General features: G+C 40.3%; 2 protein-coding genes across 2 annotated transcripts; both read left to right on the top strand.

Moving 5' to 3' along the window:
• The first annotated feature begins 6,264 nt into the window (after positions 1 to 6,264).
• On the top strand, positions 6,265 to 13,611 carry LOC133008746 (cytochrome P450 2F2-like). The gene is made up of 11 exons (XM_061076020.1): positions 6,265 to 6,661; positions 7,937 to 8,099; positions 9,003 to 9,155; positions 9,751 to 9,911; positions 10,458 to 10,526; positions 10,687 to 10,791; positions 11,426 to 11,564; positions 11,916 to 12,001; positions 12,108 to 12,209; positions 12,415 to 12,556; positions 13,221 to 13,611. Exons 1-11 carry the CDS (start codon positions 6,500 to 6,502, stop codon positions 13,406 to 13,408), a joined length of 1,470 nt encoding a protein of 489 aa, XP_060932003.1. The 5' UTR covers positions 6,265 to 6,499; the 3' UTR covers positions 13,409 to 13,611.
• Positions 13,612 to 14,742: 1,131 nt separating this feature from the next.
• On the top strand, positions 14,743 to 23,694 carry LOC133008754 (cytochrome P450 2F2-like). The gene is given in 11 exon segments (XM_061076031.1): positions 14,743 to 14,907; positions 16,287 to 16,449; positions 16,763 to 16,915; positions 17,119 to 17,279; positions 21,210 to 21,278; positions 21,375 to 21,479; positions 21,873 to 22,011; positions 22,606 to 22,691; positions 22,873 to 22,974; positions 23,059 to 23,200; positions 23,423 to 23,694. Coding segments are annotated over 11 exon segments (1,470 nt in total). The 5' UTR covers positions 14,743 to 14,745; the 3' UTR covers positions 23,611 to 23,694.
• Positions 23,695 to 26,409: the final 2,715 nt, after the last annotated feature.

Below are 26,409 nucleotides of genomic sequence, written 5' to 3'. Positions count from 1 at the left end.
CGACACTGGGGCCTGCTTGTGTTGAAGTTTGAATCTTGACGGGTAGCAGGCCCCAGTGTCATATTTTTCTCTAATCAGACTCTTACTCAAGAAGACATAAAATTGTATATGACTCCTCTTCTGGAGCATTGGGTTTCTGTGCATCAACCAGGGTTACGTGATTGCTCGGCCTCAGGGTTTCTCAAAAGCGGCTGCCAGGCAAATCACGTAAGCCTGGTTATATCTCCCCTGCATTCACTTCCCTTCATTGTCTGCCTGCACATTTAGAATTTTAAAGATACATAGCTGTTGACCTTCCAGGGACCTGCAGGGGTTGGCACCGAGCTCCCTGGCTGAGCTCCTCACTAGCCCGTAGCCTGAGCTCTCCTGATAAGGCTCTGTTAGACTGAAAGACTTTACTCAATCGCTTTTAGTCATGACTAATGGTTAACTTATCTTCTATACTATTATATTGCCAAAATTATGTTGTACTATGAAATATTTATTGAGGAGGGAGGCTTGATTGAATTTATGGGAGTGCTTGGCGTTGGTGAAGCTGTGAGCTTTCACACAAACTTTTACACAGTGCAGTTGTTGCCATCTGCATCATATTCACAGGAACTTCATAAACTCATAAATCAGATTGATATTACTTTACATGGTAATCGGTGAATTTAAATGACCTCTTTATGTAGCACTCGCTAACAACTGTTTTTAAAGGTGCAACTGTATATAAATAAAATTATTATTGGTCAAAACAACATGATGAACGACATGACATCATCACTTGTGTGATTTTGAAGAGTGGGATTTCACCTGAACTTCTCATCTGAGCTTTATTCACAATGAGAGGACCGCAGACAGACCTGGATAAAGCCCAGTCAATGTACAGTTGTATGTTATTACAGGATGTGTATGGCTAAGACCCCTCCCCCTCATTATCTTAACTGGCTTATCTCACTGATTTAATCCAAAATGAGTGATGGTCAATTTACAGTAAATTTTGACCCTCAATATTGTCCCCAAGTGCGTCATCCAGGCCAGATTTGTCCCGATTAGACCAAATAATATTTATATCTATATCTATTTATTATGTGTAAAAAATTGAATAACCTTGTACAGCAGCATAAACAATCATTGCAGATAAACACCCTTAAAATGAATGATTAATGCCTCTACTTTGGAAGTTATGTTTCATTGCTGACGGATGGATTTTGATCTAAGGAGGAACCCATTACATTTTGGAACAGATCCAGGAATTCTTATTAACTTCCCCCAGGGCGTTAGCCTGTTGCCTCAGTGGAGGTTTGACCTCAACGAGCACTCTGCTTGTTTTCATTGTTTTCCAACAATATGTCAAATGATCACATTTCAATCACATGTGATTATTTCCTCCTGTTACATGTATTTTAATTGGCAGCCGCATTCAGTTTTTTAGAAGTAACATAGACCAGTGAATATTAGTCAAACCTTCACCCTTAAGTTTCACGTTACAGACATTTATTAAAATGTATATTTAGACCAGAGTGTCACTCTCTTCCTCAGGCAAAATGAGCCAAAAAGGAGACTTAACTGACTCTGAAAAGTCAAAAATTGTAAAAAGTCTTTCATAGGGATGCAGCCCTGTTGAAATTGCTAAGATATTGGGGCGTGATCATAGAACCATCAAACGTTTTGTTGCAAATAGTCAACAGGGTCGCAAGAAACGTGTGGAATTAACTGCTCAAATTTTGAGTTGGTTGTTATTATTCTCACTTTAACAGATGAAAATGAACAAGTGAGATGGGAAATTTTTCATTTGTCATTTAGTTGCAATTTTTTGATTTCTTAAATATTCAGGTTTGAGGTTTATTAACATTGTGGATTGACCGAGAGCACTAGTTCAATAATAAAAGAATCCTCAAAAATACAACTTGCCTAATAATTGTGCACATAGTGTATTAGTTCCCTAATCATGTCTGGTTTTGCTTTTCATCAAGATTCATGATTATTCTCTGTGATATAAAGAAAAATGATCTCATAATGTTAAAGAAAGTTGAAAGAATTCTACCCCCTAATTTGGATCTGTGCCGAAATGAAATGTGCTCTTCCCTGAATAATAACCCAAGCTTACAATAGATTTCATGATTATCCGTCCAGGAGTTTCACGGTAAGCTCTTAAACAGTTGAGGGTAAAAACACAAGCTCCTCGGTCGAGGTCATCACACAGCGATGTCACTTTTCAAAAGCTGACATCTATGAGTATGTGAAACTTGCTGCAGTTTGATATACTTAAGGAAAGTTGGGCATTTGTCGGAGGTGTCAGGTTTTACACAGACGTTTACATAGTGCATCATATTCCCAGGAGCTGCTCTTGCTATAATAAACTCATGAAATCGGTGTAATCGTCAGGTCAGCAGTTTAATGTGTAATCCTGCAAACTAATCTGGACGGGGGTAATTTTTATGTGGAAGTGAATTGTAATAGTCCATAAAATGCTGAGCCACATTTCAGGCTAAGTAGAACGGAAAAAACAACGCCCTCCGCCTCCTGATAGCAGGAGCAGTTCCTGAGAACATGATCTGTGAGCCTTTCATCGCTTTTTTCTCTAGAACCCTATGACCCATGTTAGATACACTCATCAGAGCCAGAAAGTCAGTCAAGCTTCAACAGTTTACACACTCACAGATATCAGTCTCCTCCTATGTCTGATTTGATCAAGATCCATGAATCATTACCTACGCCGAGAAGGTTATGTTTTCTCCCCTGTCAGTTTTTTGTAAGCTGGACTGATCACCATGGAATTTGTGGTTTGGACACTCAATGGGTCAGGGAAGGACCAGGTACATTTTTTGAATAATTCTTGAATCTTAAACTGATATTTATGAGTGTGCGCTATTTCGTGCAGTTCCACATAAAAATCTGATAAATTAAAATGTGGTTTCATAAGGGGAACAGCTGGGCCTTGACTGAGGTGTGTGCCATTCGACTTCCAGAGGAAATCTGTGAAAATGAGAAAGAAACGCCCGACCTCCCAATGTGAAAGAAAATTAGTTTAGAAGAAATGTTGTGGTAAGTTTAATAATCTTGCGTACAAACAAACAAATGGAAGGGGGTGAAAACATAACCTCCGCGGTGGAGGTAATAACTAGAATAAACACACTTATTAACAATATAAGAAAAGGAGGTGTATGCTTATTTTAAGTGTCAGTGTGTATTTGCTTAGCGAAGCCTCATGTATGTTGTGTGTGAGAATCTGTTGTTGTGACTTCAGAGCCGCCTGCATTGTGTTACTTATCTCCGTGTCCACACACAGCTTGTGATGGCTGCTGCATTGTTTAGCTCCGGGTGAATAACAGGAAGATAATGAGCGGGACGGACTGATAGAAGTGAGAAAACACACAAGCGCGCACACACACACACGTCTCTCTATAGTTGTGAGGACACTCATTGATATAATGCAGGCTCTAGCCCTTTACCCTTACCTTAACCATCACAACTAAATGCCTAAGCCTGACCTAAACCTAATACTAACCCTAAAACAAAGTCTTAACCCTCAATCAGCCCATTGAATATGTGAGGACGTCAAAATGTCCTCACAATGAGGGTATTGAACCAAAATGGTCCCTCATAACTATTAATAGACATGCACACACACACACACACAGACACACACACATACATTTAACAGGCTCAAGTGTCCCTATTTGCTATAATGATGACTATAGACTATGCACACACACATGCACAGTTTCACTAAAACAGTCATAAAGTGACGCACATCACACATGTGCACATTCATCCTCCCGTTAGTAGCTTACTCAGCTGTAAGCACACATCAAGCTGCAGGTGTGAACAGGACGTCTCTTCTTAACCTACTCTCTGAGGTGGTTCGGTTTTTCCGAGTGACACAGACACGTTAAAATCGAAGCATCAGTTTGCTTTTACACAACAGAAAATTCTTCCACACAGAAATGTTTATTTATAGACATATTTACATTTATTAGTCAAGGCTCCTGGTTCAAATCCCCGTTCGGCCAAATGTAGGGAACTTTGCATGTCGCCCCTGTGTCTGTGGGATTTCTCCCTCGGTCCAAACACATATTGTCGACATTGAGCAAAAGAAGAGCAAACATAAAAGTCAAAAGGGTCATCAAGCTGGACTGGGAAACTGAGTTAGTGGGTGTGATGCTGAGCTGTGGAATGCCGGGATGGTCATGTTTCGGGAAAACGAAGCCTTTGACTGACCTCGGTCTCCCACATCACACCAACGTGTTTACCCAGTGACACTGATCGGAACAGACCAGCAGCGCAACGTACTTTATTGGTCTTTCACCTTCTTTCTCCACAATTCCCCAACACAAACAATCACACACATGACCAGACGCACGCACACACACACACACACACACACACACACACACACACACACACACACACACACACACACACACACACGTGGAGATTAAAGTACACAGTTTGACACAATGATGAACTTTTTGCCAGAACGATCTAACTTTTTTATTTTAGTGATAAGTTTCCATTCAGCAAAAAAGTGCGTGACAATTAAGTGTCACGCACAATTAAACCATTCTGTTCTTCTCATCTACTAGAAATAGGAAGTGATAAGAAAAGGGAGTTAAATAGTAAAGTTATTGAACGACTTTCCCTGATTTTACACAATTTCACAATGAGGAGCAAATTCATAAAGGAACACAATGTATGTGTCTGTATGAGAGAGAGAGAGAGAGAGAGAGAAAGAGAGAGAGAGAGAGATGTACCATCTGACTGACATCATGTTCCAGACTAGAGAGCAAACAAGAGATGCTTTTTCATGCTTGTTGTTTTTTGTTTTATGTTGACATTAGGTTTGTTTTCCCAACGCTATAAACTGTGGGTAATTCCTAAAGTGGGCATAAAGTGCTCAGAATGTCTGGGAGAGAGAGAGAGAGAGAGAGAGAGAGAGAGAGAGAGAGAGAGCACTTGCACCCTTAGTAATTTCACAGTGGGATAAATTTAGGACTATTCTGTTCCTCCTTTTCCACCCAGAACTAGAGCTGTATCTGGAACCAGTTGTTCTCGGCGTCGAAACACAAAGAACTGGTTGGAGATCAGGCACTGGCCCCGAACTGGCCCTGGATCTGCCTCGGTGTAACATGTGAGTCACAGAATGAACTCATATGTCAGCTCCTCATTCCAAACACTAGAGGGCATACACGAATTATAAAAAAAAATGTATACACTCACCAGATTCATGTTCAGATTTTTAACATCACAAGCCTTTAAATAACTTTTAAAAAACCGGTTTAATTCAACAGTTTTTTATTTTTCAAACTAAAATGAATTAATTATTTACTACAGAAGTTGAATATAAAGTATATTTTAGTCGAGAGTTGTGTCTCTTTGTAGTTTTGTTCACCGAGTTTGGGATTTGTCGTTGTACCTGTAATCACCACATTGTTAATTTCTAAAACCCATAATGTTTAAACAAATCAGTCAATAACCATATAGTCAATATTATTTATTTATTTTGAGATAGAGACTTATGGGTAACTTGTTCCATCATTACAACACTTGTGGTTCTGCAGTAGTTTAGATCAGGTATAGAAATTTGAAACAACAAATGGCTTCTTCTCTTGTGTAGCTACTGATCTGGGCTGCGATTCCTGTTTTACTCTGAAACTATTGCCCTCTGGGGTCTATTATCTACTTCCTGTCTTTGTGTCTATCCCCATGGTTGGTTAATAAATCACCAGTGTCTTTTTTTACAGCCTGTTTCAAGTCACCTGAACCTAACACCAGTTTCTGTGAGCTTCCTGTCTGTGTGTCCTTTCCTACATTTTGTATTTCTGTTTGCTTGCACAGCTGTTTGGGACTCTTGGACCCTGGCGTGCCTCAGGGCCGTGTGAGCCTTGTTGCTTCTGTTCTGGGTAAATCTCCAAACAGAATAAACTCTGCCTGGACTTCTGCCTTAAGATCCTTCCTTTTGTCCTTGCTTAGCGGTTGTAACGGTGCAGACACAAGCTGATCTCCAAAACAAATAAATAAAAATAAAATAAGAATAAAAACACTTGTGCAGGATCGGGCTCACACGCCGATACCATTCTGGTTTATCATTCAAGTTGTGTTCTATGAGAACTTCACCATGGCGACACAAACAGACCCACAAACACTGTGTTGTCTCTGCTCGGCCTCCTGATGCTGTGAGGTGAACTCTGGGATCAGTGCTTTATCAACACTAGAGTTATGTAACAGCTGGTGATAAAAGCACTTACCTTTGACTTTACCCTTACTTTGATTTCCTGCTTACTTAGCAGCTAATACAAAGAAGGGAGGTTATTCATCTGACAAATAAATTGGCTCAGTGATTTATTGTTTTGGTTCCAGTCGGCAGCCGCTCACAGCTCCCGTCACAACTTGGGCCTCTCAGTGTTGTTGACATTCGACTCTGAGAGGAAACAGAAGAGGAGGAGGTAGAGTTCAGAGACGATCTTTGCTCTCACAGCGAGTCCTGCAGCTCTCAGTGCAGCCCCGGGCCACCATGTTGGTTTCTATTATCCTCCTGTGGCTTTGCGTTTGGTTCATCATCCTTCAACTGAAATCCCGGAGGCCCAAGAACTTCCCACCGGGACCCCCTGCCCTGCCCGTCCTGGGGAACCTCTTACATCTGAGCCTGGAGAATCCTCTGAAAGACTTTGAGAGAGTAAGAAAAACACTGAAATCAGTGACGCTGCTCTTTAATATCCCTTAACTTCTTATATTTATTGCATAAACGTGCATATTACTACTTAAACCACTGCTTTTCATGCTGTGTTTATATGAATGCTTAATAAAATAATAATAATAGTATGCAATTTTTCTATTGCACCTTTCAAAACCGAGTTAGAAGGTCCTAAAATAAGATATATGATAACAAATCAAAGAAAATACAGATTTTGCTCAATCATACAATAAAACTAAATTGATAAAAGAACAACAGAAAAACGGATAAAAGAACAAAATGAAAACAATAAACCTCTATCTCTGTACAGAGTTGGCACATAACCAGGAGTGTAGGGTTATCTAAGGTCTGCAAGCCTCTGAATCAGTGTTTGGTTTGAGTTGTAGTATATAACAGTACCAGTACCTTTCCTAACATTTTCACTAATTTCCCAGAGAATGATTACTGGATATGGTTAAAATAATCCATAATATTTAGAGAACTGATTTGCATGAGTGTGTGAGATTTGGTGAAAAAAGGATTTTTCTGTAGTTCGCTGTAGTTTTGACTTCCTGTCTTGGACGTTTGTTCACTTTATCGTTCTGTTCAGTCCTGTTACCTGGTGTTTTTCTGTGTTATTGGCTTTTCTCCGAATTTATCTTCTGCTTGCTGGGAATTTATGTTTCTCCCATACTCCTGTCTGCCTCTAAGCCACATTTTTGTCCTTTAAATACTTCACTACAACTTCCTGTCTGAACGTGTCTCTGCATTTGGGTTCTCCGACCCTATAACCTGCCGTGAAGGCAGTTTCCTTCATGACATACAGGTCAAGACTCGTGAAGGCCAAATGCTTCAGACATTCATTTTATGTATTTGCAAAAAAATGTTGGAACCATCTTTCGTCTTGTTCATTATTACTTTGCTAGATGTACCTGTTGTAATATTTTGATATTAGGCAACCTCAACCAGAGGGGAAGGAGCCAAACGTATAAAGAGAAAGAACAGCTTCCCATCTGGGTGCATATTACAAACCAAACTTTGTCTTGTGCACCATTCTCCGAGCATTAAAGTGTGACCATACTGTAAGAGATTTGTATCTCGTTCCTTGTGTCAGAGTGGTATTGTGGAATTGCTGCCACAGTTTGATCTGGCTTGTCTGTGTTTTGCCATGTTCTACACTAAACTACCTTTTGTCATTATCAGGGAAATTTAAGTTGTGTGATATATATATACACATGTATTTTAAACACTGACACGTGTCGTCTTGTACTGTGGCAGCTGAGGAAGAAGTATGGAGACGTGTACAGCCTCTACCTCGGCCCAAAACCTATGGTCATCCTCAACGGGCAGAGTGCGATAAAGGCGGCTCTGGTGACCAAGGGGATTGATTTTGCTGGACGACCCGATGACCTGTTCGTCAATGACATCACCCAGAGGAAAGGTAGGAAACACGTGATGGTCTATGAAAGAGAATGTCTGCTCAGATGTAGCTCATCGAAAAGAAGAGTCAGTCAATATCTTCTCCCGTCACTTTCTATGCAGATACAACAAATCTTTGTTGTTCTGGGTTTGTACCTTCAAGTCTGAATGCACTTATTGTAAGTCGCTTTGGATAAAAGCATCAACTAAATGAAATGCAATGTTATTGAAACCATTATCACTGTGAATAAGAATATACACAAGGGAAACTGTTTTACACATTGTGCTACAACATGTTGGGAAACGTTTAAAAGACAGAAACAAACACCTGAGTAAAAGTCGTGATGACCTTTTGCCTTGTAAAACTTAAAGTAGGTGAAACTCCTATGTTTACTTTTAGTATATATATAGTTATTTGAATAGTGTAATATTCAGTTTTCCAAAGAAAAGTTGAAGGTATAGATAGTCTCATCGAATCCACACGACTCTTCCAGAATGGGCTGCTCCACTTTTCATCGACAAAGTTCATGATTTGATTATTTTTTTTTTGATGCTTGTGCAAGTCCTGTGCAATTATTAATATGTTTGCTACAGCCAGGTCTGAGCCTCTTGCGTCAAAATGAAGGCACTTTTTAAGTTGTAACTCCAAACCGCTGCAACACCATGTCCTCCTGGTGCTGTTTATGCTCAGCAAAATGTCATCGGCATACACTTTCAGTTTAAAATCAGAACGCAAAAGATTTCCACCATAGATATCGTTGCACTGAAGACTGTTTGTGCTCGTATTTCTACATAGTGGGACTTTAGTTGTATGACTATGACATATCTCATTCTCGTGAATCCACTACTCGATGTCTCGGGTTTGAAAACACATTATAGCAAAGTCATGAGCCGTCCTGTGCTCTTCTCTGTGCTTCTGTCGTAGGTGTGATCCTGGCGAACTTTGGCCCCAGCTGGAGGGATCACCGTCGCTTTGCTCTGACCACCATGAGGAATTTTGGCCTGGGGAAGAATTCAATGGCGGACAGGATCCATGGAGAGCTACAATACACTGTGGACGCACTGGAAAAAACCATTGGTGTGTTTTCTGTAATTCTGGGTTAAAGCAACACGATGCACCTTTTATACCTAGAATAACAAGTTTGAAGGTTTATTGACTTTGACTATAGAGAATGTCTGTTGTTACCGCTCCTCACCCTGAAGCTCTGTTCTCTCTCTATGTACCTTTGGCGGGTGGGTTCAATCTCCTGTGTGGACCTGATTGGGACAGTTGCAGATTCAACTGTCACAATCGAGTCCAGCAAGCTCTTCTTGTTCAGGAATGAAGGGATCGTGGGTCATTTCCACAGTTCAGTTGTGTTTCAGCCAGAGCGCCAGTCAACACATTGATAGACTTTGCTTTTTTTTCTCTACATGAAAACAACTTAGATCACTCGAACATGGAGCCCAGCAGAATGTATCACCACGTGTGGCTGCAGAGGGCACTGTAGCTCAGTAAAATCCACATGGTGTTGCTTAAACCCTCATCAGTCAAACTGAGTCCTCCAGAAGTATTAAAATATTATAAGTTAGATTTTGATCACACTCTTTCTTTGTGACTTTGCTCTTGTTTTCACCTTCCTTTTATGTCCTCATCGCAATCTGCTCAATGTCTGTGTTTCTTCGTCTCACAGGCAAGAGCGTGAGTCCAGGCATTCTCTTTTATAACATGGCCTCAAACATCATATGCCAGGTTGTGTTCGGAACTCGATTCGAGTACGACGACGAGTTCATCAAAGTGATCGTTCGCTGCTTCAGAGAAAACGCCAAGATAACAAACGGACCCTGGGCGATGGTGAGTCTAAGTGCTCTCTCTCTCTCTTAGGTACTGGTATTCAATGGGAATCTCCACTGGTCAGAGGTGAAGAAGCTGTTTGGACTTTAGACTGTAGATAATGATGGAAAACATGAAAGCCAATGGTACCCTGGTGGCTGCCTGCAGTATAGGTCATAAACCGAAGACAGCATTTGTATGTGGATTTTTTTGGCTTGATTTCTGGATAGTGAGGGTTTGTTTGATAGTTTGTGCTGTAGGGTGAGGTCCCACTGAGTTACTGCCTTTTGTTTAACCACCTGTAGGTCTGCATCACTTCTGCAACTTGCAGCAGACTGTTGATATTTTGGTGTCTAAAACCAAACAGCCTTCCCCAAGTCACAGGCACAAGATGATGTTTTCTAACTAAAATGATTTAAACTTGCAAAGAGTTATCTACAGCTGTACTTCTCTTCCCATTATAGAGAAATATCCAGGATTTAAAATCATCTGTTTCGAGTGTCGAAGCAGAATCTGCACATTTGGATTCAGATTTTAAACTAATAATTGTTGTTTTTTTGTTTACAGTTGTACGACTCTTTTCCACTGATTCGAAACTTGCCGCTGCCGTTCGTCAAGGCCTTTGAAAATGTTAAGGTGTGTTGATTGGGCCCTGAAAATGATTATGATACTGATGTGAACATTTAAAAGGGGATATGAAAGTGCATCATTCTTTTTTTCCTGACGTACACATCCATATACCTTCAGAAATCCTAATGCTGGAGTGAACATCCAACTTACATGTTATATTCATCAGGTTACCATGGCGTTTGGACGTTCTTTGGTGTCTGAGCACAAGAAAACCAGAGTTCCTGGAGATCCAAGAGACTTAGTTGACTGCTATCTGGATGAACTGGACAAGGTGTGTGTGCAAACTTACAAGTTATATTTGATTTAAACAAATGGTTTCATATTGAATTTGTAAATCTTTTTATAACGCCTGGACCTTAAAGCAACCCTCTTACTTTTATTAGGAGCTAAAGCGCCCTCTGCAGCCACATGTGGTTATTAATTCTGTTGTCTTTGTGTTTGAGCGATGAAGTTGTTTTCTTGCAGAAAATAAACAAAGCCTATTGATCCACCAAAGAGGAAATATTTTGCAATTTTGCTATTTGCTGCCATATCATAGGGATAGTTCACCCAAAATGAAAATTCACTCATTATCTACTCACCCCTATGCCGACGGAGGCGTGGGTGAAGTGTTTGAATCCACATGACACTTTTATTGCTGCTCCACTGTTTGCCCCTGAACCTCCAGAAGTTCTTTCTGAACTCAAACACTTTCCCCCACCACCTCTATCTGCATAGTGGTGAGTAGATAATGGGTGCATTTTCATTTTTGGGTGAACTATCCCTTTTAAGGGAAGAAGGTTGCTTTAACTGTTATGACACAATAAAACCCATGGTAGTGAGCTGATTCTTATCAGATTGTGTGTCTGCTCGTGTATTTACATGTAATGTTGGTTTATCTTTAAAGAATCACTCTTCTTATTTAGAGAGCCGGAGAGGATTCTACACTATCAGAGGAGGAACTTGTTTCGATTTCTCTTGATCTTCACTTTGCTGGAACTGACACGACCTCCAACACCCTGCTCACTGGTTTCCTCTACCTCATGGCCTTTCCACACATACAAGGTTCGTCCACATGTGCCAATGTGAGGATTTAATTGTGTCATCTTCTCTATGGTTTTACCATTGTCTTTCCAGGGAATTAATAACTGAATAATTATCTTTAGAGAATACATCAGACTTTTTGATATATATTTGCCTCCAAAAACGCTGTACTTATCCGCTGCTGGTTTGTCTGAGGTTCCCGGTAACACTCAAAAGAAAATGGGGGATTCAGTCTGTGACTTCTTGCATTATAATTCATGTTGATGCACTACCTCCTTCAAATATTCTTTTGTATTTAACTTTCTACTTACTTTACGTACTTTTTTACTTGATGAAATGGTATTTTTTTAACATGAAGAATTTGTCTCTCAGAGCGTTGCCAGCAGGAGATAGACGAGGTGCTGGGAGGGAAGCATCCGGTCACATTTGAGGACAGACATAACATGCCATACATGCAGGTATATGTTCAGACACATTTCTCTTGTGATGATTCATCAATAAGGTTACGTCTATTTGACATATGGGTGTGGGTCAGAGGCTCTCAAAACCTTTGTTTCCATCCAGGCTATGATCCATGAAATGCAGAGGATGGCCAACACCGTTCCACTCAGCGTCTTCCACTCAACGACCAAAGACACAGAGCTCATGGGATACTCCATTCCCAGGGTAAGAGGCCAGTGGTTACGGTTTGTGGAAGGAAACCCAACTGTGATTAAGTGGACTAACCAGGGCAGGGTAGCCAAAGATTATGCCTGACTTTTCTGCAAGTTTGAAAAGTTGCATGTAACTGTTGGAACCACAAATAAAACATTGTAGAAAGTTACTATTACATTACAGTAAATCTTACATATATTGTCGTTAATTTCCTCAGGGTACGTTGATCATCCCTAACCTGGGCTCAGCCCTGAAAGAGGAGGGACAATGGAAATTCCCTGATGAATTCAACCCAGAAAACTTCCTCAATGACCAGGGAGAGTTTGTCAAACCCGAGGCCTTCCTGCCTTTCTCTGCAGGTAATCAAAGCAAAAAACACTTATTCACTTAAGTAGCTGTTTTATTCAATTAGCTACAAATGGATGTTGAAACCGTTAGCTACACATTGAACAGTTGATTTAGTCGGATAAGAAGTGTGGACATCATGGATAAATATTTTATTTTGTCAGCTAAAATTAGCAAAACGGGTATTATGATTAATTAAAGGTGTTGAGAGCAGTTGAGAAAGTTAGCTAAACATTGAACGGATTTAGTTTGCTGAAACGTACGTTGCGGGAAACAGTTAGCTAAATGTTGCTAAAAGCTAATTCTGTTAGCTAAAAGTTTTTTCGGGGGGGACAGTTGAGACAGAAAGCAAAATGCTGAACAGTTGATGAAGCTAACTTAAAAGTGTTACTTTATGGTGGGGAAAAGGAGTTGGCTAAACATGAAGGATACAGTTTATTTGTTAACTTTTTTTGGGGGGGGGGGTGGAGTTGAAACAGTTAGCTATTGGTGGGGAAAATAACTGTTAGCTAAATATCATGGATAAACAGTTGAGATAGTTGGGGTTTGGCTAAAAGTAAGTTCAAAGCAGCTCAACTACCCCAAAATTAGATCATTTATTTCTAACGTCTCAGGTCCTCGGATGTGGGTCGGTAAGATCAAACTCTCAGGTCTTTTCTTTTATTTCTAACGTCTCAGGTCCTCGGATGTGTCTGGGAGAAGCTCTGGCTCGTATGGAGCTCTTCCTCATCTTGGTGACACTGCTGAGGAAGTTCAGGTTTGTCTGGCCTCAGGACGCAGGAGAGCCAGACTTGACTCCGGTCTACGGGGTCACCCTGTCTCCCAAACCTTACTGCATGAATGTCCAGCTCAGGGCGACACAGTAAAAAGGTCTTTTATCCAGTCAATATTGTCTTAGCTACCTCACATTAGCTTTTAAATCAGATCCGTGTAGCTTGTCTATTTACAAAAATAACTCATTGTAAATATACTTTACAAATGTATGATTGCTAATTTTATGATTGTATCAAATGCATCTTTATATGTAAGTGAACGATTGGATTGAATAAACTGCAATATTGAGACAAAATGTCTCCTTGTTATGTCTCTTATTCATGTTGATTGATGCATTGGACACCAAATGGAAGAAAGAGAAATAAAAATTAGCTTGAGGGAAAAAAGTTTCAACTGAAGTTTGGTTATCAACACAAAAAAATGGGGCAGAATTAAGAGACAAAATCAAACTAAACACACAACAAAAAACTTGAACTAGAGCTGTGCCTGGAACAAGTTGTTCTGGCCGTCGAAACACAAAGAACTGGTTCGAGATCAGCAACTGGCTCCGAACTGGCCCTGGATCTGCCTTGGTGTAACATGTGAGTCACAGAATGAACTCACGTGTCAGCTCCTCATTCCAAACACTAGAGGGCAGACACGAATTATATAATATGTAGAATTTGTTCAAACACTCACCAGATTCATGTTCAGATTTTAAAACCAGAAGTAATTTTTACATCACAAATTACTTTTAAAAAACGGTTTAATTCAATGTTCATGTTATTGTTTTGACGGCTCTATGAGAGCTTCACCATGGCGACACAAACAGACCCTGAAACACTGTCACTGCTAAGCCTCTCTGCAATCAGTGCTTTATCAACAGTGGAGTTATGTAACAGCTGGTGATAAAAGCACTTACCTTTGACTTTCCCTTACTCAGATGTCTTGCTTACTTAAATGGTAAATGGATTTGTATTTATATAGCGCTTTTCTAGTCTGATGAAGACCACTCAAAGCGCTTTACAGTACAGTTTCACATTCACCCATTCACACACACATTCATACAGTGCATCTACTTGCAGCACTTTGTTATTCTATGGGGGGCTATTGAGGGTTCAGCATCTTGCCCAAGGACACTTCGGCATGCAGATGGTTCAGACTGGGGATCGAACCGCCTACCTTCAGGTTGGAGGACGACCACTCTACCCCTCAGCCACAGCCGCCCACTTAGCAGCTAATACAAAGAAGATTATTCATTTGACAAAAAAACTGGCTCAGTTATTTATTGTTTAAGTTCCACTTGGCAGCCGCTCCCAGCTTACGTCACAACTTGGGCCTCTCGTTTACATTAACCTCTGTGAGGAAACAGAGGAGGGGGAGGCAGAGTTCCGAGACAATCTGTGTGCTCACAGCGAGTCCAGCAGCTCTCAGTGCAACCCGTGCCATCATGTTCGTTTCTATTATCCTCCTGGTCGTTTGCGTTGGGTTCATCATCCTTCAACTGAAATCCCGGAGGCCCAAGAACTTCCCACCGGGACCCCCTGCCCTGCCCGTCCTGGGGAACCTCTTACATTTGAGCCTGGAGAATCCTCTGAAGGACTTTGATAGGGTAAGAAAAACACTGAAATCAGTGACGCTGCTCTTTAATATCACTTAACTTGTTATGTTTATTGCATAGTATTACTACTTAAATGCTTTTTCTCCTGTATCAATATGAATAAATAATAATAATAAGCAATTTTTCCATTTTGTCTCTTAAAAGTTTCCAAAGTTAAAAGCTGCCTCACAGAATAAGATTTATGACTCAAGATAACATATCATAGAAAAAACAGACTTTGGTCAATAATGCAATAAAACTAAACGGATAAAAGAACCAAATGGAAACAATTAACCTCCTTGTCTGTACAGAGTTGGCACACAACCAGGAGTGTAGGAGTTTGAGTGCTTACAATCAGTTCAATGCATGATTGCAGATGATGTTTTCTGAGGGAGGGAAAGTAGGTGAGAGGGGAACGCTTTGTGTAGCTCAACTGAAAACTCCCTCGAAAGCAACAACTTCCTGGCGGATGAACACTCGTCACTGTCTCGTGGAATTTAGTTTTGCAAAGTTGCCATTTAAACAACGTCAACAAATGTCCCCCCCCTGGGAAATCATAAAGTAATAGCTGGGCAGAAACATGACTGAAGCTAAACTAACTGCAAGGCTCTGAAACAGTGTTTGGTTTGAGTTGTAGTATATATCACTAGAAAGGGCCTTTCCTAACATTTTCACAGATTTCCCAGGTATCTATGTATGTGTGAGATAAGGTGCAAATAGTTGTACGATGTAGTTTTTACTTCCTGTCTTTGTCTTGTTTCTAATTTCTGTGAATGTCTGCTAGGTCCTGATGTGTTTCCCTGTGTTCAGTCGTCCCTTCCTTCAGTCTCTGTTCTACATAGTCGGCCCTTTGTTCACGTTTTCTTCTGTTCAGTCCGACTTGGTTTAATTCTGTCCTGTTGCCTGGTGTTTTTCAGTGTTATTGGCTTTTCTCAGTTCTCGTCTACTGCCTGCTGGGAATTTAAGGAACATTTTTGTCCTCTATTTTCTTCACTATAACTTCCTGTCTTAATGTGCCTCTAGATTTGGGTTCTCCGATCCTATAACCTGCTGTGCCGTTTGCTTCATGACATACAGGCCAAGACTCGTGAAAGACAAATGTTACAGTTTCAGACATTCATCTTAAGTCTTATTTCTAACTTAGTCATTGTTGCTGGATTTAGCTGTTGCAATGTTTTTAAACTATTTGTTAGCATTGTTTTTGTGTGCTCTTTATAAATGTCAATAATTTTAATCTGTGATGTTTCTTTTTTTTTTAAATATTTTATTGATGCTGTCTGTGTTTTGCCATGTTCCACACCGCACTATCCTTTTTGACCAGGTAACTCCACTTTAAGTTGTGTGATATATATACTTTAAACACTGACACGTGTCGTCTTGTTCTGTGGCAGCTGAGGAAGAAGTATGGAGACGTCTACAGCCTCTTCCTGGGCCCCTCACCTGTGGTCATCCTCAATGGGCAGAGTGCGATAAAGTAGGCTCTGGTGACCAAGGGGATTGATTTTGCTGGACGACCTGATGACCTGTTTCTGAGTGACGTCCTCCAGAGGAGAGGTAGGAAACACATGATGGTCTATGATTGTCATTTGAGGCTCATCCCGATGTGATAGTGGATGTTAACACCAAAGAGTTTTCCATTTGAATGTGGCGTCCATAAGGTCAGATTTAAAGGGATATTACAGTTCTCAGTTTATTTTGGACAGCTTCTGTGTTTCCACTGCAGTCAGTGTCTATATAGTGGGACTTCAGTTGTATACTCTAAATGACTATGACATATCTGTTACTCGTGAATCCACTACTTGGTGTCTCAGGTTTGAAGCACGTTATAGCAAAGTCATGAGCCGCCCTGTGCTCTTCTCTGTCGTAGGCGTGCTACTGGCGAACGTTGGCCCCAGCTGGAGGGATCACCGTCGCTTCGCTCTGTCGACCTTGAGGAACTTTGGTATGGGGAAGAATTCAATGGCGGACAGGGTCCATGGAGAGCTACAATACATTGTGGAGACAATGGAAAAAAACGTTGGTGTGTTATCTGTTATTCTGTTAAAGCATGAAGCACTGTTCTCCCTCTTTGTAACTCAGACGAGTGGGTACGATCTCCTGTGTCAGTCGCAGCTGAACGAGATCTTCTATTTACGTCCTCACTACAATCTGTTGTTTGTGTTTCTTGCTGTGCTGTTGTTCTTGTCTTTTTTTTAACACTGACGTTTGCATCATGTCTCACAGGCAAAAGCATGAATCCTGCATTTCTGGTTTATAACACGGCCTCCAACATCATATGCCAGGTTCTTTTCGGAACTCGCTTTGAGTACGACGACAAGTTCATCAAAGTGATCGTTCAGGTTTTTAGAGAAAACGCCAAGATAACAAACGGACCCTGGGCGATGGTGAGTCTGAGTGCTTTCTCTCTCTCTCTCTCTCTCTCTCTCTCTCTCTCTCTCTCTCTCTCTCTCTCTCTCTCTCTCTCTCTCTCTCTCTCTCTATCTGGCTCAGGTCATGGTATTCAATGGGAATCTCCACTAGTCCGAGGTGAAGAAGCTGTTTGGACCATAGACTCTACAGCAGTACTTCTCCTTCCATTATAGAGAAATATACAAGATTTAAAATCCTCTGTTTCGAGTGTCAAAGCAGAATCTTCACATTTGGATTCAGATTTTAAACTAATGTTGTGCAATAATGCTTTACCTCTAATGCATTAAACGTTATACCATAAAATGGTGTGCCTTTCGGCATTCAATAAATTTGGTTATCAAAGGAAAATATTAATTATTAATATTAAAAATATGAATATTACATCATAACTTTAATTGATTAAAGTTAGTTTATTGATTAAGTCTCTTCAAAGTACTTACTACAAATTTGGACCTCTGATTAACAATAAAATGAATAACTATAACCAAAATTCCCATATAGATAGTTAGCTAAGTTGAAGGATATGGACTTCTTGACAGTGTGTAGAGGTTGGCAAAATTCACTTATGCAACATTAATGAAAGAACATTTGTGAAAGCAAAAACATTTGTTATGAATATAATAAAGTATAAAAAACACAAATTACTAACGGTACTTACTAAACAAAGATGTATATGTGAGTGTGTGTGTCTAAGTGAGTCTGCATGCTTCTCAAAATGGTCGCTGGTCAACCTAAAGATAACGCCCCCCCCCCCCCCTTTCAAAGTGGTTTTACGACAGATAGTGGGAGCAGAGATAATTAGGTGGAGGATTATGCGTGGGTCTGTGTGTGTGTGTGTGCCTAGTTAGACAAAGGGTGTAGAATGAAATGCAAAGAAAGACTGTGAAGAGCCTAAAAAACTAAAATTACTTTCGAATAACTTATAACCAAAGTATCACAACAAATCAAACTTGTAAACACCACACAGAATCGAATAAACAGTCTTGCTTAGCCTAGTATAATTATTAAACCCAGTTGTGTTACCCGTCCGTGGAAAGGGGAAAAGGGAAGTTGCTTGGCAGTTCGCAGTTCTGTGAAGTCTTCATGGCTGGTTGTGTGGTTTCCAGTGTTGGGAGTAACGCGCTACAAAGTAACGCATTACTGTAAATCCACTCATTTAAGCGGTAACGAGCATGTGACAAAGTATTTTTTTAAATCAAGTAACGCAGTTACAATTACTGAAATTTAAACGAGTTTGTTACTCGCGTTACTCTCTTGTGTGAAAACTGAACACTTGCAGACAAGAATACAAGTGAAGCAGGTCCCCGAGAGATGGTCGAGACTTAAACTGATGTTCTGGTCGTTTATTTGAGCCGTCCTTGTAACACCGTACACCTTAATACAACTTTGAACAACTTAGAAACACCTTAAAACAACCGTGGACACCGTAAGAAATTGTGCTTCTTCGGAGGGTCGCTAAATACATAAACCTTTTCCGTAGCGCCGTTGTCGTCATCACAGGATGTCCGCGACTCTACCGGAACCGTTTCAAAATAAAATCATGTAACATTTTCACAATAAAACATTTTCACAATAAAATAACAGAAAGTAACTTAAAAGTTACTTTCCCTAGTAACCAATTACTTTTGATATACAGTAACTGGTGAAGTAATTCAATTACTTTTAAAAGAAGTAACTAGTAACTGTAACCAGTGGCGATTTTAGCCTGAAATTTCTGGTGGGGCAATTTTGTATGATGTCATGTCACCGTCACAAAAATAGAGGTAGCTGATTATTATAAGCAGTAGGCCTATATAGACCAGTAAGATATATTATGGGCTGCATTTTGAGTGCCAGCAGGGAGCAGAAATCCTATTTCAAATACATTTCACATGCTTTAGCGCTGAGCCCGACACAAAGATGTTGCCTATAATACAGCATTAAAGTAAAATGATTGCAACAAAGTAAAAAGATAAGACAGACCTAGCTCAAATAACTTGCATAATTTATTAATTTATTATTATCAACATGAGGACGACATGCACCAGCTTCATCTGCACAACACTTTGTGTTTTCCTCCCTAACTAAAGACGGCCTGCAACTGTTTAGAGTCATTGCTAAGTGTCATGGATAATAGAGTTAATTTCTATATTCATTATATATTATATATTCAAATGAACACTTATTAGAACAATGTTTATCTTTTGCTTTCTGATTTGATACACTGTAGATAAGAACCCAGTGTTTTATTTTTCTTCTTTGCCATAAGAGACGGTCAGCACAGCTGTGTCCTTCAGGCTCGTCCGTACCTAATAAAATGATAGGAAACATAAAAGTATGGCATTATTGTAGAGGAAGTGTTACACAAAGTTTATATCTTTATTTTCTGTGGATATTCAACTACTGATTTTGAATATGGTTTTGGATTAAACTGTGCACTACCAAGAAAATGCATGTACTGTGTGGAGTTCTTCCACATTATTAGTATTTCATAGCTTATTCTCCAAACACACTCATCCTCATAAACCAACGCTTCTCTCTGCTGGGTGGCCTGGATCATGTGGTTTCATGTCGGGTCAATAACTCCGTAGGCTATGGACCCATTAGCATCGCTATTACTGCTGCAGGCATGCCTGCGGGCTAGCCGAGCTAAGCTAACACCCAGGTACAGCAGGTACCGAATCACTACTTTTACAGATAAATACAAATACTAAACTTGACAAACCTCACCTCAGAAACGGGAGCTCACACGTCTTTAGCCTCTCTGCCAGGAGAACAAGCTGAACTTCAAAGCGTATTATTCATCTGATGTGAGTGAACCTCTCCACAGACCCAGGTGGTGTCCACTGACGGGGGTAGCCTGTTAGCCTGTTAGCTCAGGTGACGTCGAACCGGAGCGTCAGCCTGTTTCCGGGTGACGCTGACGCTGGAGTCGAGTAGCTTGCTGGGAAACGTCATAGGGCCCATCTGCATAATCACTACTTTCCAATGTTAACAGTGGCATGTGTGCTTCACGCTGATTGGTGCTCCCATGGCACTGGTCTGCCGCTTGCCCGTTGTGCCCACAGCAGAGAAGTACGGTAAGCGAAACGCGTTTCACAAAGCCCAGTGCAGAGACGGACAGCACGAGGGAAGCGTTTCCCAAAGCAAACACACAGAAACACACACGAATCAAATGACTCAAAAACAAGACTATAATGCTTGTGAGTCTTGTTTATTAACACACACATTCACGCTTTTTGCATATAAAATAAAATAAAATATATTTTTGCCACAAAGTTCAGATATGCAGTATTTAGCTTTCTGCACACCAGCGCCATCTGGTGGGGCAGTGCCCTTATGTAGAAACGCCACTGACTGTAACTAAGTACTAATTTTCCGTAACTTGCCCAACGCTGGTGGTTTCTACCTTTGCGATTCTGTTAAGCTGGTTGAAGTTTTCCTGCAGGACATTGAATAGCTACTAGGAGTTTGGTAGAGCTTGAGTTGCGAGGAGGGTTCCTTGGTGAGATGAGCTGGAAGCTGCACATTTTTTGCTCCTCTTGAAGAGTTGGATTCAAATAGAAGATGAGAGCTGGGGAAATCAGGCTTCTCCCCTCGGCGATGCAGGAAGAGCGGCTGGCAGCCCACAGACGGATTGTAGAAAAGAGACAGAAGAGGGGGAAAAATTGCCTTATATTGGCCTGGGACCTCACAGGTCATGTGGTCCAGAGTGACCAATAGGAGTTGACCCTTGTGGCTTTTCACACCCCTGTGTGAAGTTGAGGAATCCTGGGAGACTGAGATCCCTCTGCTCTGGCTTTGTCCGGAACAAAGAACATGTGGTTTCAGGCTTTTGACTACACATATAGGCCAAAGAGAAGGCCTTTGGTTTCACAAAAACACTGTCCCAACACTAATGATTGTTAATTTTTTCCTTTTTACAGATGTACGACTCTTTCCCACTGATTCGTAACTTGCCGCTGCCGTTCGTGAAGGCCTTTGAAAATTTTAAGGTGTGTTGATGGGCCTTGAAAATATTTATAACACTGATGTGAACATTTAAAAAAGGGATATGAGTGAACATGCATCTTACATCTTATATTTATCAGATTGCTGTGAAATATTTGCGTCATTTCCTGGACGAGCACAAGAAAACCAGAGTTCCTGGAGATCCACGGGACTTTGTTGACTGCTATCTTGATGAACTGGACAAGGTGTTTGTGTCTGTGTGAACTTACATGTTATACTTGATTTAAACAAATGATTTTACATTGAATTTGATAACTTTTTGATAAAGCCTGGAACTTAAAGCAACAGTATGTAATTTTTAGGAGAGCTACAGCGCCCTCTGCAGTCACATGTGGGTATCAATTCTGTTGGCTCAATGTCTCCATGATTAAGTGGTTTTCTTGCAGAGAATTAACAAAACCTGTCAATTTGATGATCCACCAAAGAGGAAATATATTGCAATTTAGCTAATTGCTCTTAAAGTGAGGTTAAAAACTTGCATAGTGTCACTTTAACTGTTAGCTCACAAAATTAGCTGATTCGTCTCAGTCTGTTTGTGTGTGCTGGTTAATCTTTAAACAATCACTCTTCTTTTGTAGAGAGCCGGTGAGGATTCTCCATTTTCAGAGGAAGAACTCATTTCAAACTCCCTTGATCTTCACTTTGCTGGAACTGACACAACCTCCAACACCCTGCTCACTGCTTTCCTCTACCTCATGGCCTACCCACACGTACAAGGTTTGTGTACATGTGCCCATGTGAGGATTTACCTCTGTCATCACGTGGACACAGGTCTGTCTCCAAATATATATGTTGGGTGAGCATTACTGAACAGTTGCACCACTCCATCTTCCTGCAGTGCTCCCCAGCGTGTCACCCCAGGGGACATGGGAGAACTGCTTTCAACACACTGGGAATTCTAACTCTTTTCCTGCTGTTCTCTTAGATTATGATCTTAACTTCATAGACTACATAACTTATGTACAATCATATAACTCAAAGTCCTGCTGAAAAACTCATTCCTTTCTAGTTAGTGGTCTCCCCCTCAAAAAATGGACTTTAGCCGACTTGAAACTTGCATATTTTTTAGTCCTCAGAATTGGCTTGAACCAAAGACTGCATTTAAGATGGCTGCAAACACATGTAGTCTTGGAGCCATGGTAGTTATTATAACACTTAAGAGAAATGGGCGATTCATTCTGTGACTTCTCGCAGTTTAATTTATGTTGATCCACTACGACCTTCAAATGTTGTGTTTTAAAATATACATTCTTTTGTATTTAATCTGATGAAATGTTATTTTCTTTAACATGAAGAATTTGTCTGTCTCAGAGCGTTGCCAGCAGGAGAAAGACGAGGTGCTGGAAGGGAAGCATTCGGTCACATATGACGACAGACATAACATGCCATACATGCAGGTATATGTTCAGACACATTTCTCTTGTGATGATTCATCAATAACGTTAATTCTATTTGACATATGGGTGTGGGTCAGAGGCACATTTCTTGAAGGAGAACGTTTATTTTCTGTGTCTGATCCTGTGTCCCAAATCAGACAAAGTATAACAACATGATGATAAAATCTTTGTTTCAATGCAGGCTATGATCCATGAAGTGCAGAGGATAGGCAACATCGTTCCACTCAGCATCATCCACGCAACGACCAAAGACACCGAGCTCATGGGATACTCCATTCCCAGGGTAAGCGGCATAAAACATGGTAAAAAATATGTACCATTACTTCAGTAAATGTTACAAATGTTGAAAAGTCGTTTATCGCCTCAGGGTACGTTGGTCATCCCTAACCTGGGCACAGCCCTGAGAGAGGAGGGACAATGGAAATTCCCTGATGAATTTAACCCAGAAAACTTCCTCAACGACAAGGGAGAGTTTTTCAAACCCGAGGCCTTCCTGCCTTTCTCTGCAGGTAAACACCAAACAAGCTGCTGTGTGTTTGCCATTCTATCACATCAACACTTAATATAATATTTAGCTAAACTGACAGTTTATTAAATATCATCGATAAACAATTGAAAAGGAAAGTTTTGGCTAAAATTACGTTTTTAGCGAATTCAATCACCTAAAAAGGAGATAGCATGGTCGGTAGGATCAAACTCTCAGGTCTTTACTTTTATTTCTAACGTCTCAGGTCCTCTGATGTGTCTGGGAGAGGGTCTGGCTCGTATGGAGCTCTTCCTCGTCTTGGTGACACTGCTGAGGAAGTTCGATTTTGTCTGGCCTCCGGACGCCGAAGAGCCAGACTTGACTCCGGCCTACGGGATCACCATGTCTCCCAAACCTTACTGCATGAATGTCCAGCTCAGGGCGACACAGTAAGAAGGTCTTATATCCAGTCAATGTTATCTTAGCTACCTCACATTAGCTTTTAAGTCAGATACGTGTAGCATGTCTATTTACAAAAATAACTCATAGTAAATATACTTTACAAATGTATAATTGCTAATTTTATGATGAATCCTGCATCTTTATATGTAAGTGAACGATCGGATTGATGGACTGGAGAATAAACCGAAATATTGAGACAAAATGTTTCCTTGTTATGTCTCTTATTCATGTTGATGGATGCATTGGACAACAAATGGAAGAAAGAGAAATAAAAATTTGCCTGAAGGAAAAAAGTTTCAACTGAAGTTTGGTTATCATCACAGAAAATGGGGCAGAATTAAGAGACAAAATCAAACTAAACACACAACAAAAAACTTGAACTAGAGCTGTGCCTGGAACAAGTTGTTCTGGCTGTCGAAACACAAAGAACTGGTTCGAGATCAGCAACTGGCTCCGAACTGGCCCTGGATCTGCTTTGGTGTAACATGTGAGTCACAGAATGAACTCACGTGTCAGCTCCTCATTCCAAACACTAGATGGCACACACAAATTATATAATATGTAAACTTTGTTCAAACACTCACCAGATTCATGTTCAGACTTTACAACCAGATGTATTTTTGACATCACAAATTACTTAAAAAATAACGGTTTAATTCAATGTACATGTTTTTTCGGCAGATCACACAGTTAGAGGTAGATATTATTATTGAGTCGAATCCAAAGACTCCAGAAGTTGAATATAAAGTACATGAATAAATGAAAGTTAAAAAAGTCTTGTGCATGATCAGGAAGCATACGGAAGCCTGAACTGTACATGGGTTCATACATTGTATTTCCTCTGTTATCTTTTGATAACAAACCTTTATTTACCCGAGAAAACGGGATAAATAACTTGCTATCCATCATTAGTCTATATATCATTACAGCAACTGTTGCAATCAGTGTAGCAATGTTTGATGTGTTTGATGTAAGAGACACTCCCATTTCATTGTGACGAGAGAATGATACGGGTAGGTGGACATACCAGATACCCAAATTAACGTGTAGAAGCACTAAAAAAGTTGAATTTTCATAATATGACCCCTTTAAGATAAAGCATTTCTAAAGCACAAAACAAATGCAGACATAGGCTAACCCATATACATGGGTCAAGTCAGGGGCGTCGTTAGACCTGTTTTAGGGGGGCTGAAGCCCCCCTAAAATGTTCTTCAGCCCCCCCAAATAATTATTGGGATTTAAAAAAAAAAAAAAATTAATTTTTTTTTTTTTTTTTAAATTAAACTATTGTTTTACACATGGACAAGTTATTTATAACTCTAACATGCTACATATGTGAGTGCGTTTCTGGTTTGTATGTTTTCTCCCCCTTCAAATTACCATCCAATAGCCTCTCATAATACTTAACAATAAAAGACCGGGCACTAGGACCTTGGTGAGTCTGCATCGCTGCTGCGCTGGCTTTCTCACTCTGCCAAGTAACGTCTCTCATCAATACAGCAGGATTACAGCCAAGGAGTAGTATCTGTAGTTGTTAACGATTGTTACCTGCTTAAATTTAGGTTTACTTGGGGCAAATGAAAGGGAATATTGTAATGAGCTATTTTAACACTAAGCTAGCTAGCTAGCTATTTTGTTAGAAAATGTCTCCAGTGAGCAAGAGTGTGAACGAGCAAATTTGAAATTTAAGAAATAACTATCGACAGCTCTCTATTCTTTGCATTAATATCTATCTCTAGTATTTTAAAACAATAATATCAGTGCCTATAGAATGTTGTTGTTTATAATCAGTTAATTCTAGTGAAAACTAAATGTCATAGTGTCCCTCATAACGCTATTGTACCGGTAAATCATCCAATTCATTGACCAGATAGATATAAGAAGATTCTTTAGCAGAGGTGACAGCTCCGCCCTAGTCAAAACTAGTATAGCCGTCTGTCCTTTACAAGCAGGAAAATTATTTCTCTCTATTTGAGAAAAGTTCATATTTGTGTTGTCAAATTTCACAATGACCCTGAAATTCTGTCTCTTCTGTTATCTTATACTGAATGAATGCAAGCAAAGATACAGAGAAAAATCACACTCTTTCTGATTGAACCAATCTATGAACTGTCTGAAACAATGGATATCCGCAGCCCCAAATGAGCACAAATAAAATTGGCGCGCGCTGCGCGCGCAATCATTCTGCATCCTTAGAGGCTAAGCCCCCCCTTTCTTTCAATCCTAGAAACGCCCCTGGTTCAAGTCATCCATCAGTTACTGATTGACAAAATATTAGATCGTGATCTCAAGTTATTTAACTCGTTATCACGGGGAAACAGAGGAAATATAATGTATGATTCCATGTCTGTTCAGGACATCTGTCCTTGCACGCCGATCCCCCTCTGCTTTATTATTCAAGTTGTGTTCTATGAGAGCTTCACCATGGCGACACAAACAGACCCTCAAACACTGTCCCCGCTCGACCTCACTGGGATCAGTGCTTCATCAACACTGGAGTTATGTAACAGCTGGTGATAAAAGCACTTACCTTTGACTTTCCCTTACTGTGATTTCCTGCTTACTTAGCAGCAAATACTCAAGGAAGATTACAAATAAATTGGCTTAGTGATTTATTGTTTAATTTCACTCGGCAGCCGCTCACAGCTCCCGTCACAACTTAGGCTTCTCAGTATTGTTTACAATAAACTCTGCGAGGAAACAGAAGAGGAGGAGGAGGCAGAGTTCAGAGACGATCTGTGTCTCACGCTCACAGCGAGTCCAGCAGCTCTCAGTGCAACCTGTGCCATC

Source organism: Limanda limanda, chromosome 8 (assembly GCF_963576545.1).
Source record: "Limanda limanda chromosome 8, fLimLim1.1, whole genome shotgun sequence".
Taxonomy (NCBI): Eukaryota; Metazoa; Chordata; class Actinopteri; order Pleuronectiformes; family Pleuronectidae; genus Limanda; species Limanda limanda.
The sequence above is the reverse complement of the archived record's forward strand: the minus strand, read 5'-3'. Positions and strand labels throughout refer to the sequence as shown.